This window comes from Gracilinanus agilis, chromosome 3 (genome assembly GCF_016433145.1).
Source record: "Gracilinanus agilis isolate LMUSP501 chromosome 3, AgileGrace, whole genome shotgun sequence".
Taxonomy (NCBI): Eukaryota; Metazoa; Chordata; class Mammalia; order Didelphimorphia; family Didelphidae; genus Gracilinanus; species Gracilinanus agilis.
In genome coordinates this window covers 504,859,960-504,876,192 of record NC_058132.1, presented here as the reverse complement: position 1 = coordinate 504,876,192, position 16,233 = coordinate 504,859,960, and the positions used below count along the sequence as shown (strand labels likewise).

Below are 16,233 nucleotides of genomic sequence, written 5' to 3'. Positions count from 1 at the left end.
TGATATGTATGAGAGTGATTTAAGGTATTAATAAGAAGGACTAATCTGAACAAAAAGGTTTGATGAAAAGAATTGGGTTTAAACTTCTTTTCTAATGCTTATAAGCTATGTGACCATAGGAAAACCACCTCTCTGAAGTTAGGTTCCCTCATATAAAAATAGGAACTTATATGTACTCACAGTGTCTATCTCCCAGGGTTACAGTGAGTCTCATTTGAGTTTTAGTAGTAGCATAGCTTAGTACCTAGAGAGCTGATTTCAGTCTGTAAAACCCAGCTAGTATGAATCTATAGTTTGGCTATGAATTTGGTAGTCACTTAATATCTCTGCAGACAACTCTCTAAGACCATAAAAGAGAGAGAAAATTTCTTTTTACCAGGAGTTCCCTATACTGATGAAGTCACAGGTTTAGATTAAAAAAAAAAAAAGCAATGACATGTACAAATCATTATGGTGGAATTGAAAGGAAAATCAATTAAATCACTTGAAAGGACAGATAGCTAGCTATAGGAAGACACAAAGAGAACCACAGGAATGATATAAGAATGTGATGTGCATGGGCTGATTTTTTAAAAAATGGTAAAAACATCTCATAAAAAAACACAATGAAGAGAACAATTCTGCATTGTAGAAGTCACCCATTTACTCACTCACCCCAGCTCTGTCATGCCATCAATAAATTCCTTTTTACTGAATTCACATTGAGTAGCTGCCCTGAATTTCCATGCTATGACAAGAACACTGATATGGGCAGGATCTAGACCTAAATCATCACAAAACTGTTGAATTCCATCAATGCCAATTTTATTCTCATCTTGTGGATCTGTATTTAAAATGACAAGACAGAAGAATTATATTATTGTAAACTGTAAGCATAAAGGAATAAACAGTCTAATGGTGCTTTGCATCCCATATTCATAGTATAATTTGTCATATCCAAGAAGCAATAAACCTAGCAATCATGGTAAATCAAAAACAACTTTTGCTTAATAAAATTATATCCATTAGCCTAGATAAGTGGAATCTTTTTTCAAAAAGTATTTTACTTGCTTTAAAGTAAAAAAGAAGGAAATAAATTAACTTCCACAGAATAAAGCAAAAATAGCAAAGGTGTCCAAAAAGCTACCTGTCAATAGGAAACTGCCACTATTAATGACAAGTATAAGTGAGGCATAGAACAATCTAACTTATTTCTGTTACAGAGTAAGATGAAGAAAATTTCATTCAAATGTCACTGTATAAAATACATTCTTCACTTTCAATAACTTTAGCTTTTCATACATCTGAACTTGGCAGTTTAGATAATGTTTTTTCTTAATTCCAATTTGGAAAAAAGTGAAATATTAATTTACTCATTCATAATACAAAAACCAAAAATGAGTCAGTTTTCTTGGTTTTAATTAGAAACAATATTGTGTAGTAACTATCACATAACATCAGTGAAAGCAGCTTGGCAAGACTAAACCAAATGAGGTTAATATCTTCATAAAATATATTACTTATAACATAATCTGACATTATAATGCAAGTTTATATTTCTGTTAGTCTAGATAGCTAAAGATGGAAGAAAAATGACAGTAGAAATTCATTCAGGGGGCAACTAGATAGTACAATGGATAGAATGCCAGGCAGTTGTATGACCCTGGCAAGTGACTTAACCCCAGCTGCCTAGCTCTTACCACTCTTCTTTCTTAGAACTGTTAATAAGGGCTTGAAAGAAATTCTGCATTGCCTGTTCTGCTTCAAGACAAAACCTATGCCATCAAAGAGAAAGCATAACCTATATAAACAGAGTAAAAATTCTTGGCAAAATTTATGTATAAATGATCTAATGACAGTCCAGTAATGGCTAAGAAAATAGATGAGGTAAGTTTTCCAAAATTTATTCACATGTACATTTGTTGTGTTGTAAAGGGTGGGGGGAGGGGCAACGTGATTAAAAGGCAAAATTTTACTTTGGTCATCTAATTATATTCTGGTTTACTTAGTTATTATGCCTGTATTATTGTTGATGGCATAAATGTAATTACGATATTACAATTTCCTACAAAGGCAATCTTTCATATGTAGAAGAGCATGTAAACACAACTATGCAAGATGAGCCAAAGCCTAAGTTGTGCATGCATGTACACATACACATACACACACACAATTTCTATAAACTGATTTATGATACTCTAACCTCACAAAATGCCAAGTCTGACTTTGCATATGGAATGAAATGGAAATATAAAAATGTGCTAAGATGTTACCTGAGCAAGGAAATAATTTTATAAAAGTACCTAACAATATTTAATGAAACTTTAAAGTGGCTTAATTGCAATGGCATGCCTACCTAATTATGTTTTTGAATTTTTTTAGGATGAGACCCAATATTTGTGAACATGTATATGTGTGTGTGTGTGTATATATACATATATATATGTATATACACATACACACTTACTTTATAAAAATAGATAAATGGAATACTGAAAAGTCATTTGAAATTAGTAGGATCTATTATTATTTGTTGGATTTATAGTGTCTTCTGGTTTCATTGCTTAAAGGGAAAGAGGGTTTAAATTAAAATGTTTAATATAAAGACTTGCTATTTGTTCTTATTGAAAAATATTTGAAAGGCATATCAACCAGATCTAGGAAGTCAATTCAAGGGGCAGCTAGGTGGCTTAACAGATATACAGAGCCAGCCCTCAAGATGGGAAGTACTGGGTTCAACTGTGGTCTCAGACACTTCCTAGCTGTTTAACCCTGGGCAAGTCACTTAATCCTCATAGCCTACCCCTTATAATTCTTCTGCTTTGGAACCAATAAACTAATAATGCTAAGACAGAAGGTTAAAGTTCATTAAAAAAAAAAACAACTCTAACAATTATGTGAAAGTAGTTCCGAAAACATTTTAAAATTGTTTATTTTTTAGAGCTTCATTAAGTACAAACCTATGATTCTATCCCAAAATGTTTTTAAATTAAGGTTTTGTTTAAAGGGGCACATATGTGCAATACTAAATATTTTTTTAATCATATGCAAAGAGAATAAGCAAAATTGCCAATAAGAAAAGTATTTTTTCTGCTCTAAAACCTAGTTCTTACAATCTAAACCACAGCTGTTTCAGTATGGGAAATACAAAGTTAAGCAAGGGAACAATTTTCATGATCACTATAATAAAGGCAAGGAAAACAACTTTGAAAGATTTCAGAGCTCTGATGCAATGACCAGTCATGACTTCAGAGGCCTGATGATGAGAGATGCCTTCTTCCTCTTGGCAGAGATAAAATGGAGGGCAGGTGTGGTTTGAGACATACATTTTGGGACTTGCATCAATCGAATGACTTGTTTTGTACTTGATTATACTAATTTGTTACAAGGAAGTACTTCTATTTGGGAGTGGGAAGGTGTTTGTGGAGTTAGTGGACAGTATTAGATATACATAAAAAAAGAAGCATCCATGAAACTTTAAAAAATATACTTCAGAAAGCAAAATATTGTTCAAAATGGGACACAAATAGGCAATTTTAGTATTGTCATGTTTAAGATGCACTTTTAAAACTATGTAACAGTTTACACTTTCACATACAATTCTCTTTTATTCTTTGTACTGTTCATGCTAGATGACTTTTATTTAAAATAAAATGTTAAGAAAAAATCCTCTCCAATGAAATCCACTGCTATAAAAACAAAAAGGAATTTTACTTAATGTTTTAGTTTCAGATGCTATCAGTAAATCTTAGGATAGATATGACAAGTTATATAGATTTTAGAAATCACTGAGCTGTTTTTGTGAAGATATAAAATCTTTTAAACTATTAAAAAGCTCTGTCAAGGGAGAGGCATAGATAATAATTGTTATAGCCACATCTGAGTTGGAAAAGTTTTATTCTAAACATCAACTGATCTTTAAACAATAATTAACAAAAGCAAGCCAGAAAAAAATCAACCACAGATTGATTACACACCCAAATAATTTCTTTTCAAAGTGGCTTTGTCCAATATTCAAACAGCAAGTATCAATATTAAAACCTCTTCTGAAACAATGTGCATACTTAATCCTGAATTAGTTTTGTGACTTGAATTTTAAAAAGCATCTTTAACAAGAACTGAAGAAAAAATACTTTGTGACAAAATTATATCAAGTCATGATTACAACAAACTATACGTCAAATCCATTGTAATGAGCATTTCCTTCTAATTAAGACAACAGATCAATTCAAAGTATGTAATATAGTCATTAGGAAGCTCAAATGAGATAGTTTATGAAAAGTTCTTTGCAAACTTTTAAGTGCCATATAATTATTATTATCATTATTATTACTAAAGATGATGCCAAATCCATAACCCTGTTGTATTTACCCTGAGAATGAAGCAGAAAAAAATGCTCCTCTACTTTGAATAAACTGTTTTAGTAAAAGTTGTTTGAGTAACTAAATTGGGTTTTGTGCACTGAATATTAGGAGATAAGAGGAATAATACCTTAAAAAAAGGTTTTACACAGTACCACATACACTAAAAACATTATATCCTTATAAGAGATGCTAAAAGTTTTAGCAATGTTTAAGCAAATGTTTTAAAAGCAAACCTTACCTTTATACCTGTTATACAGTTGTTCTAACTTCTTTTTGTCTACTGAATTTTTCATGGATTCTTTGTAGTACAAGTCTGGGTTCTGGAAGTAGTTGTCAGTTGCCACTTCTAGTTTCCACTCATTCTGCATTAAACAGTATATAGCAGTCTTTTCACCAGCCTGGGTAAATGTCATAAACTGTCGGATCTTGTCCTTCTGAGATGATTTAAACTTATGCTTTGGGATGCAAAAGAAGCAGGAAAGCCAATGAAGCTAATCCAGAAGTTTGTTTCAGCATTCTATTACTAATGCCTATATTTTAAGTGGATTTATTTTTCTTGTATGGTGACTCAACTTTCACTTCAGAATTACAGGAAGACAAAGCCTTGTTCTTCATCAGTTAAAAAGACTGCATATTCTTCTGAAAATTGAAATGACAGCATCTATATAGTAACAAATATGTAAAATCTACCCTTTAAAATTACTTTTATCAAGAATTATCAAAAATCATTTTATCATTTTTTCACAAAAGGTATTTTGATTTTCACACATTCCATTTTCCATTAAGAACAGTTACTTTAAAAACATTGTAAAACAGGCCTATTAGAAAGATGACATTCTTAACTTAATGCAGGTATGAACAGATTTTTCCTGATGAATAATATCAAGCTTTCTAGTTTAAAAATATTACTGAAGTTTCTTAGTCTAATATTCACTGTTAAAGCTGTCTTGAGGAGAAATTAATGAAAAAGAAACATTAAAGCATAGAGGTAGATTTCTAAATAGTTTTTAAAACATAAATGCTTCTTGAAAGTGGGCACAGAAGGAACTTATAGTTCTAAAAAAACTAATCAAACAACAATAGAGCCCATGGAGAACAGGATAGGGACTTTTAAGCTAGAATAAATAAAATTAAGTTCTTCAACTCCATAGAATTGCATTAAAACAATATATTAGAACTAGATTTTTAATATAATTAAGTTTAAAATTAGTTAAAATCATGCTGATGCAGCATATTTAGGAGTTGGAAGAGAGGGGGAATGGCTTACTGACCCCTCAAGTTCATTGAATGTATGGGCAGTTAGGTGGCACAGTGGATAGAACACCAGGCCTGGAGTTCAGAGGATCTGGGTTAAAATTTAACTTCGGATTCTTCCAAACTGTATGATCCTGGGCAAGTCATTTAACTCTGCCTAGCGTTCGCCTTTCTGTCTTAAAGTTGTTACTAAAACAAAGAGTAAGGGTTAAAAAAAAAAAAAAAAGCAAAGAAACAAAAAAACAAACCCCACAGAATATGATCACTGAATCTGTTCAAGCATTAAGCTGATTCTTTCACATATTCTCTCTGGATTTAAAAAAAATATTAAGAAATATAAAGATATATATGTCAGGTAATTTAATTATGGCCTCTATACATTTAAAAAAGTGTAAGCAGACCATTTTCCACATGTTTTGACACTTTACTGAATTTTAGAGTTAGACTCAGAGGACTTGGCTCTGCTACCTATCACCTATATGACCTTAATTAAGTAATTTCTCAGCTTCAGTGCTCCTCACTGAAAAGAGGAAAGTGGAGTAGAAGATTGACTACTAAGGTTTCCCTTCCATTTCTAAATCTGTGGTACTGAGATAGAAGACTCAGTAGAAAATTCTTGAAATAGTCAAGAGATTTGATCCTGAAAACAGAATTATGTAACCCTGTCCAGGCCACTTAACTTCCTAGTGCCTCAAAATTTTCCATGAATAAAATGCAAAAGAGTATCTTCCACAGAAATACTTAATCCACTTAAGTACAATAGGACATCACTGAGAATTCTCAATTCAACAAACAACTAAATTGAAGAGCTCAACCTGTTGGACCATTTTCATTAAAGTGATTATTCTTTTAGTTAAATACACAACCTCAAAAAACACAATATATGACCCGAAAGGAATGTCAGCATTTATTTCTTTAAAAAGTACAGGTATAAATCACCAAAGCAAATTTTACAAATGAAAAATCCCAATTTATACAGAAAAGATGAATGGAAAAAATATGTTTGCTTTACAAAGGATTCACAAGATTTTAAAATAGCAAACTTTGGTTTTACAATGACCTGACTTAAAATGGCCCCCTTCACATACAACTTTTTATTAATGACATCTATTTGCAATAAAACGAGGCGCGCGCGCGCGCGCGCACACACACACACACACACACACACACACACACACACAATCCCAATGTGCAATCTTTGGAAACTGAAGGTTTATTTAAATAACTTTACTGCTCCCAGACACTTTACCTAGGCTTTTCAATTATGCTATTGCCCAGAAAATGGATCTCATTTCATCACACAGGTGTCAAATTTTCCCCATTTTTCCAGAGCACTGACTTAACACATTTGGAGCATCGAGGTAAGGATTAGCCAAGAAGGCAAAGGATTTTTTTTCTTTTTGGATGGTTCTTAAAAGTCTAAAAGCTTCCAAATGTAATAAATGAAAAGGTATTTAAATGAACCAACAAAAAGCCCGTAGTGCTCTACCTTACAATAAAATTATGGTGGAGGAATTAGAACAGAATTAAGTAGATTCAATACAATTTACAATTGGGGTGGGGTGAGAGCCACCAGATACTTTCACAATGGACTCTATCCATAGTATAAGTGTATATGTACACACACACATAATAAATACACATATACTACATAATCTACAATACAATCTTCTCCACCCCTCTCCTTTAACACTAAGATGTTAAGTTTACTTACACAAACACACACACACACACAGACACGCACACAGACAAGCACACACGCTACAAAGCAGCAACCTCCCCAGTCCGCTCACCTCAACATCAAGTCAAACCCATTAAATGGACAAATTGGAGAATTAGCAAACGCCTTAACCTCGGGTACTTCAAATTCCTTGGAAAAGTTCCGAACTACGCCCCCCAGCCCCAAGAGAAAAGAGACCCCGAGAGGGGAGGAGCGGGGGAGCTGTCCAACCAGCCTGGGGGGAAAACCGAAGCCCAAAAAAGGCGAAGGCAGCAGGCGGTGTCAGGTCTCCACATCCCTGGCCCGCAGGGGCAACCCCCCTCGCCCCGCCCCTCTCCTCCTGCCAGCGGAGCGCTCCCCCCGCACCCCCCGCCCCTCCCGATGACCTTCCCTCCTCTCCTCCGCTCTCCTCACCGCTCCCGGGGGCAGCCCCAGCTCCACCCTCGCCGCCGTCTCCAGTAGGAAGGGAAAGCAAGGAGATAACAGATAAGACGGAAGAAGATCCGCGGCAGGGGGCGACGCGAGGTCCACCTACCATTTTAACATCAGCGCTCAGCCCTAACATCTCCGCCCAGCCAGTCGCCGCTAGCGCCTTCCGCGCAGGCGTAGCCTCTCCCCGCCCCGCCCCCTCCCGCCAGCGGAGGCGCGGAGGCCCAGACTTCTTGGCCCATCGGGGCCTGGTGGCCCTCTAAAAAATAGCTGGGTCATTAGTGACACATTGCTAGGAAGAGGGGGAAATGGGGGGCCTCAGGCTTCGGATCCTGGGGTAGGGGCGGTGTTTTGGGGCTCTGTGACATCTCTAGGTGTCTCTGGGATCAGAGGGGCGCCGCACGCGCTGTGTGAGAAGGAGAACTTCAGAGAATGCGGAGATCCCAGGGGCTAGTGGGGAAGAGGGTGGGCCTGGGTGGTGTGGAACTACAATTCCCGACATGCTTCGCATTTACTGTAGCCGAGGTGCTGGAGCTAAACTGACACCCAACTGGCGGCTACGGGGACCCAAGCTAGTGGAATCCGCTTCTCCTCAAGCACCAGCTAACCACTTTTTTTTTTTTTTTTTTTAACTTTAGGAAGCCTTATAGAACAGAGCAGCAACTTCAGAAACAAAGAGGAAACTATCTTAACTTTTAAAATATGAGTAATTTTGCTGCTAAAGGGCACCTTATTCTTTTATAAACAGGTGTGCAAGTCCCCCACAAAACTACCTATTTTTATTCATCCTCTTAAAATGTAGTTGGAGAAAAATGTTAATTTTCCCAAAATCTCATAGTTGGAAAGGACAATGAGAAAACCTCTAGGCAAACCTGTAGCTGAACAAGATTACTTTTTAAAATTCTATTTTATTTTCAGTAGCAAATTCTTTCCCTTAACCTTCCCCTTTCCTCGACCATTGAGAAGACAAAAAAATCAAAGCCATTACAAGTTATGTATAGTCATACAAAACAGATTCCCTCATTAGCCATGTCCAAAAAAAAAAAGGGAAGAAAAGAGCATTCTTGGGTCCATCTGTTTCATATTCCTATGTCTGCAGGTGGGTAGCAGTTTCATCACGAGCTAGTTGGAAATGTGATGCATTATTGGGTTATGTTTAATTACTAAGTTTTTCAGTTGATCATCTTTACAATATTATGATTATACAAATTGTTCTGGTTCTGTTCACTTCACTGCATCAGTTCATTCAAATCTTCCAAGTTTTTCCAAAAAAAAAAAATTTTCCCTTCACTTTTGACAGCACAATAGTATTCTATCACATTCATAAGTCATAACTTGTTCAGCCATTCCTCAAATAATGAATATTCCCTCAGTTTCTAATTCTTTTCAGTTTAACTAAAAGGGCTGCTATAAATATTTTTATACATATATGTCCTTTCCCGCTTTCTTTCTTATCCTTTTGGGTCAAAGGATATGCACAGTTTAATACCTTTTGGGGCATAATTCCAAATTCCAGAATGGCTAGACCAGGTTATAGTTCCAACAATAATACATTAAAGTACCTCTATTCCCAGGGCCCCTCCAGCATTCGTCATTTTCCTTTTTGTCAACTTAGTTAATTTAAGGGGGAGATGGTGGTTTCTAAGAGTTGTATTTATTTGTATTCATCTAATTATTAGTGAGAAAGAGAATTTTTTCATATACTTAATTGATAGTTTGGATTTCTCTGAAAACTGACTTTTTATATCCTGACCACTGGGGAATAGTTCTTGTTCTTGTATATTTGCCTCAGTTTCCTATATATATTAGAAATGAGAAACCTGTTACAATTTCTTTTGTTTCCATTTGTGCAAAATCTTTTTAATTTTATACAATCAAAATTATCTATTTTACTTCCTAATGACCTCCCTAACTCTTGTTTAGTCATGAACCCTTCCCTTATTCATAGATCTGATAGTTAATTTCTTCCAGAGTCTTTTCATTTGCTTATGCTGTCATCCTTTGTCTAAAACATATATCCAGTTTGAATTTATCTTAGTATATGATATGAGATACTGGACTTTTTGTATTGTCAGTAAAGGTGAATTTACTATTTCTGCTTCTCTGAGTTTGCTACCATTTTCTACTTTTCCCAACAATTTTCATTGAAGAGTGGGTACTTATCCCCCATAGCTGGTATCTTTGGGTTTATCAAATACTAGGTTATTCTGCATTTGCTTTGGTGTGTTGCCATGATGGCAAACGTATTAACACACATGCCAAACATGGTACAGAGAGACCTCTCTGTGGCCAAATGAACCATACCTCACCAGAGTTAGTTACTAGAAAGGCGGAGGGACTCTGGCAGAGCTACTCTCTTCCCCATCTCCACCATATCTCCCCTCCCCTCTACCTAGCAGTCCAATGGAAGCACTGCAGCACTAGGTCTGGGGAGCACATAGCACACATTCTGAGGGGTGGGGCATGCGGTCTCTAAAAGGTTCACCATCACTGGTATGTTGTGTATTAGTCTATTCCAGTAATTGACTTACTACCAAATTGTTACTCAATACTAAATTGTTTAGATGATCAAGATCTGATACTTCTTATTTTTTACCCTATTTCTACCCTTTTTTTCATTTATTTTCTTGATATGCTTAGCCTTTTTGTTCCTGCAGATGAATTTTATTATTTTTCCTAGGTCTCTAGTCTTTGATAGTCTGATTGGTCTGGCTCTGAATAAGCAAGTTAATTTAAGGAATTTAATTTTTATTATATTGGCTTAACCTACCCATGATCAATTACTATTTCTCCATTCATTTAGATTTATTTATTTTGTGTAATGTGTTTTTAGTGTGTGTCTTGGCAGGCAAGTGTTTTATATTGTTTGTAATTATTTTAAATGGAATTTTTCTCTCTTTCTCTTCCTAATGAATTTTGATACTAATATGTGGAAATGCAAATGATTTCTGTGGACATATTTTATAACCTGAAGCTTTGCTGAAGTTGTTATTGCTTCAGTTAGTTTTTTATTTACTCTCTAGAGTTTTCTCAGCAAATCATATTATTGTTTCTGCTGCCTATGCATATTTTTTTCTTTAGCACAGTATTGAATGTTAATGGTGATAACTTGAATAAGCTTGTTTCCAATTTTATTAGAAAGTCTTCTAGCTTGTACCCATTACAGATACCTTTTCATTTTAGATGGATATTATAATTTTTAAGGAAAGCTTTAATTATTCCTTAGTTTTCTAGTGTTTATTTAAAGCAAGAATGGGTGTTACATTTTGTTAAAAAAAATTTTCGGCATCTGTTGAAATAATCATATAATTTTTGTTTTTATCATAGAATCTTATAGACTCTTTCTTTACCTATTTCTAAAACACCTTGCATTGTACTGAAATTATTTTTTCTTTACATATTTGGTATTTTGCTTATAAACCCATCTGGTCCTATTCCCCTGCTTGGGGAGTTCATTTATAGCTTGTTCACTTCTCCCTCTCCCCCCTAAAATAGGCCTACTTAAGTCTTTCCCCTTGTTTTGTTAATCTGGGCAGTTTATATTTTTGTAAATATTCTTCCATTTCATTTTAGATTCTCATTTTTATTGACATATAATTGAGCAAACTATCTCCTTGGATTTATTTCATCTTGACTGGTTGTAAATTTACCTTTTTTTCATTTTGATACTTGTAACTTGGTTTCTTTTTGTAAAAATCAAATTAGCTAATGGTTTACCTAAGTTTTTTTTCCTCTAAAAACCCAGGTTCTGCCTTTTTAATTTAAATTTTTTCTTTCTAATTTTGTTAATATTTCCTTTGATTTTTAGGATCTATTTTAATTTGTTGGTTTTCTAATTTTTTAGTTCAATTCCCAATTTGTTGATCTATTGTTTCTCTTTTTTTATTAATATGTATTTAGAGGGGAAAAAAACAAAAAAAATGTATTTAAAGATATAAATCCACCACCCCCCCCACCCCTGCCCAAGTACTGCTTTGGCTACATCCCACAAATTTTAGAATGCTGCCTCATTTTTGTTATTATTGTTAATGAAATTATTATTTCTATGATTTGTTCTTTGAGCCACCCATTCTTTGAGATTATTTCGTTTACAATTAATTTTTAATCTTTTCTTCAGAAATTCTTTACTGATTATAATTTTTTTTGCATTTTTTACTATTTCTGCTTTTTTGCATATTTGTGAGGTTTTTAATGTCCTAATAGTCAATTTTTGTGAAGCTGCCACACACAGCTAAGGATAGACAAACTCTTTTCTATTCCCATTCAAAATTCTCCAGAGGAATATCATATCTAACTTTGCTAAAAACCTATTAAAATTCTAATTTATTTTATGGTTAGAATTCCCTCGGTCTAATAAAGGTAACTCATTTAACGTTTCCTTTAAGAATTTAAATGCTATGCCTTTTGGTACATATGTGTTTAGTATTGATATTGTCTCTAGTATGTTATTTTAACTTTGTGTGTATCTTTGTTTCAAATGTTTTTGTGGTAAGCAACATATTATTGGATGTTGGTTTCTAATGCATTCTGCTATCCTCTTTTATGAGTGAGTTCATCCTATTCACATTCATAGTTATGATTGTTGACTCTGTATTTCCCTTTATCCTATTCTCTTACATCTCTTCTCTTTTTTTAGTCTTTCCTCTCCTAAAGAGTCAGTTTTGCTTCTGACTACTGATTCCCTTAACCTACTCTCCTTATCTCTTCTCTTTCCCTTAGTCCGTTTCCCTCCTATTTCCCTGTTGGGCAAAATGCATTTCTATACTCAACTGTATGTATATTATTCCCTCTTTTAGCTGGTTCAGATGAGAGTGAAGTTCGAGTATATCTTACTCCCCTTCAGCTGCTCCCTCAGTTGCACATGCCATTTATGTGACAGAACTTTTTCCATTCTTCTTCTTCCAATATATTCCTTTTCCTCACCTTTGAATTATTTTTTTAAGATTATCTAAACACAATAGAAGTATGCCCATGCCTACTTTCTAATTGGACTTGCTCTAAGACACTTAGCTATGACACAGTTCAGAGGGATCACATATATCATCTCCCCATATAAGAATGTAAACATTTTATTTTTGTTTAACCTTCATGGTTTCTTAAGTCTTAAGACTCTTGTTTACCTTTTTTTTTAAATCCATACTTTCCATTTTAGAATCAGTACTGTGTATTGGTTCCTAGGCAGAAGAGTGGTAAGGTGTAGGCAATAGGGGTTAAGTGATTTGTCCAGGGCTCAGATAGCCAGGAAGTGTTGGAGGACATGGGGATCTTCCTTCTCCAGGCCTGGCTTTCTATCCATTTAGCCACACAGCTGTTCCTCTTGTTTACCTTTTATGGTTTGTTTTTTTACTCCTGTTTTGGTATATTAGATTTTCTACTCCTCTAGTCTTTTCATCAGGAATGTTTAGAATTCTTCCGTTTCATAAAGATTCACTCCCACCCTCCATAGGATTATACTGTTTTGATGGGTAGGTTATTCTTGATTGTAAACCTAGATCCTTTTCCTTCTAGAATGTCATATTCCCATTTCTTTGCTTCTTTATGGTGGTAGCTGCTAAATCTTATATGATCCTAGTTTATCAGTACTTGAATTCTTACTTTCTGGTGTTTGTAGTATTTTTTCCTCTTGATCTTATTTATCATATTTCTGGGAGTTTTTATTTTGGGGTTTCATTCAGGAGATGACCAATAGATTTGTTCAATTTCTACTTTACCTTTTGGTTCTAAGGTATCTGAGCAGTTTTCTTTTATGATTTATTGAAAAATGTCTTTTCTTTTTGCTTATGAGTTTCAAGTAACCTGATGATTCTTAAACTATGTCTCCTAAAATAAAATAATGTAATTTGATACTTGGTGGTATAGGGTTTCTGATAGTTTGTTAGGGCCAGTTATCAGCAGTAACACAGGTTTGGGAAGGCCAACAAGAGAATCTAGCAGGATACCCAAAATGATGTAAAACAGGGTTTATTCAAAGTAAGGGAAGGAAGGGAAAGGGATTGGGATAATCTGACTAAATGCTGTAACTGTATACAGTAGTTGTCTTCTCAAAGTTATCTGCTCTAACAGTACACTTTCTCTACCTAAAAGTCCCAACTCCTACAATATATCCCTAACCAAATCTACCTCCCCTTCACCCCCCTTAGATGGTAACTAGAGTAGGAAAAGTTTGGAAGGCAAGCAGGATCAAGGGCTCAAAAGGGAGAGGATCTCACCAACAGTTGGCTTCAATCGCTTTGTAAGAGTCTCTGTAGATCAGGAGTAACTGGATACACAAACAGGAACACAGTTGTACCAGAAGGACAGCCACAAGGAAAGGGAGAAATGGTCAAGCTCACTCAGTCCACCTGAGGAGTTCAGACATACACTCTCAATCTCATCAAGAGAGATCAGCTGCTACTCAGGAGAAGCTTACACTGACACTCTCCTAGAATTCTGGAATCTTTTCTGTCTCTGTTTTGACAGCAGTTCCCGCTTTTCCTCATTTCCCTATAACACTCCTCAACCTGTTTTTCAGATCAGGTGTTTTTCCAAGGAGATAGTTTACATTTTGTTATTATATATAATATCTTATACATTTCAGACTTTTGACTTTATTTCTTGATGTCTCATGGAGTCACTAACTTCCATTTGACCAATTCTAATTTTCATAGTTATTTTTTTCACTGTTTTATCTTCAATTATTTTCAATAATTTTATACTTGCTAAGCTGCTGATTATCTTTTCATCTCTTAGATACATCTCCTTTCTTTTCATATCTTTTCTTCTGTTACTTTTATTTGGTTTTAAAAATCTTTTTCTAAGCTTAAAAAAAATGTTGCCTTAACTCTTGTAGGAAATCTTGTTGGCTTTGTGTCCAATTTGCATTTTTTTCCTTGATACTTTAATTGTAGATGTTTTCAAGTCAGTCTTTTCTTCTACATGTGCATTGTGGGAAGACACACCAAAATTTCTAGCAGGATATTCCTTAAATAATTAGAGGCTCAAAACTCCATTCTGTCCAGTTATAAAAGTATTTATTGAAAAAGAGGTTTTTAAGGTAGTGAAATAGCCTAGGCCAATGATGGCAAACCTTAGAGAGAAAGAGTACCCAAACTGCAACCCTCACATTGCATTTGAGCCCCCCACCTTACCCCAGACAGGAGAGGAAGGAAGCACTCCCACTGGGTTGCAGGGCAGAAGGGTGGGTAATGGGAGAAATGTCCTCAGATGCCCTTGGAGAAGGGGAGGGGAGCAGCCCACTCCAGCACAAGTACCATAGGATTGCCAACACAGGTCTAGGCTGATGGAATAGCCTAAGGTAGTGTTTCAGAAAGATTTTGAGTGCCCAGAGGGCAAATTCAAGTTCTCCCTCCCCTCCTTTACAAGAGAGAGTTGAGGAAGTGCTTGCTTTGGGCTACTGGTCAGAGGGGAGGGACAAGCAAAAAATGTCCTTAGGCCAAGGGAAGAGCTGGAAGGGGGCGGCTCCCTAGTGCTGGGGGCCACCAGCAAGCCAATACTTAGACAATGCTGGCCCAAGGTGTGGATCAGGGTTTGCATATTTATTGAGCATTTGGGGGCTTGTGAGCCACTTCCTATTCTGGGGAAATCTCCAAATTTCCCCCATAATAGCCTGCTCCTGGGCATTCTGGGGTGTTCCAGACAGAAACCCCCAGAAAATAGATACAGACAAGGAGGGTACAAATCCAGATACAGGTGTGCTTTGGAGTCTGACCCATCACAGGTGAGCTTAAGGACACCAAAAAGAGAATAAAGGCATGCACAGGTTTGGGGGATTCCCCTGGACTGCAAGAGTCTTTAGTGCTAACGTCTTATGTTCCCTCCATTTGTTTGGTCTTGCTATCCTCCTGGAATGCCCTTATCTAGGGGAGGGTACAGAACAGTACAAGAATAGTAAAAACAGGATAAGACCAATATAGATGATTAATAATACAGAACAGTACAAGACTAATATAAATGACTAATAATACAGATTTTGCAGTGTATGCTAACTAGTGAAAAATATAAGATTTCAGAACATGAGGGTACTGTTTCTATCAATGAACACTTCCATTATGTGTGTCTTGCTCTTCTCTGCCACCATACTAGGGTCCTTTTATTTGTTTGCTCATTCTTCCAGACTACTTCTTGAGTTTGTACTTTGTTAGTGCTCGACTCTGCACACTTCTGGGAGGTGGGAAGATGGATGTCTAGCCCGAATTTCTGCCCTTTTACCTGATGCTGTTCCTCCAGCTCATTCTTCAAGTTTTCAGTGTCTCCAAAATGGTTTGATCTGGGGAACTACTCACTGCCCTAACTCGCCTGGGTTCTGCAAATTCCCAATCTAGGCTTGTATTGGATTGAGTGTTTCAGCAGACTACTTACTGGACTCTGTTACTGTTAGTCTCCTGGCAGGTTCTGTAAGTTTCGAGCCACTGAACTGCTTCCTCCACCCTCATTTGGTCTAGAATTCCTCTCCTAGTTATTTTCCTACAGGCTTGGGCACTGGGCTAA

The 16,233-nt window shown here is 35.7% G+C and overlaps 1 protein-coding gene across 1 annotated transcript in view; it reads right to left on the bottom strand.

The window, feature by feature from the left end:
• DCUN1D2 (defective in cullin neddylation 1 domain containing 2) overlaps positions 1–8,932 on the bottom strand; it is a 30,519-nt gene extending 21,587 nt beyond the window's left edge. The window contains exons 1-3 of the mRNA XM_044667103.1: positions 7,853–8,932; positions 4,582–4,798; positions 655–823 (exon numbers count right to left, since the gene is read on the bottom strand). Coding sequence (XP_044523038.1) covers positions 655–823; positions 4,582–4,798; positions 7,853–7,882 — 416 coding nt within the window. The 5' untranslated portion in view covers positions 7,883–8,932. The remainder of the gene's footprint in view (positions 1–654; positions 824–4,581; positions 4,799–7,852) is intronic.
• Positions 8,933–16,233: the final 7,301 nt, after the last annotated feature.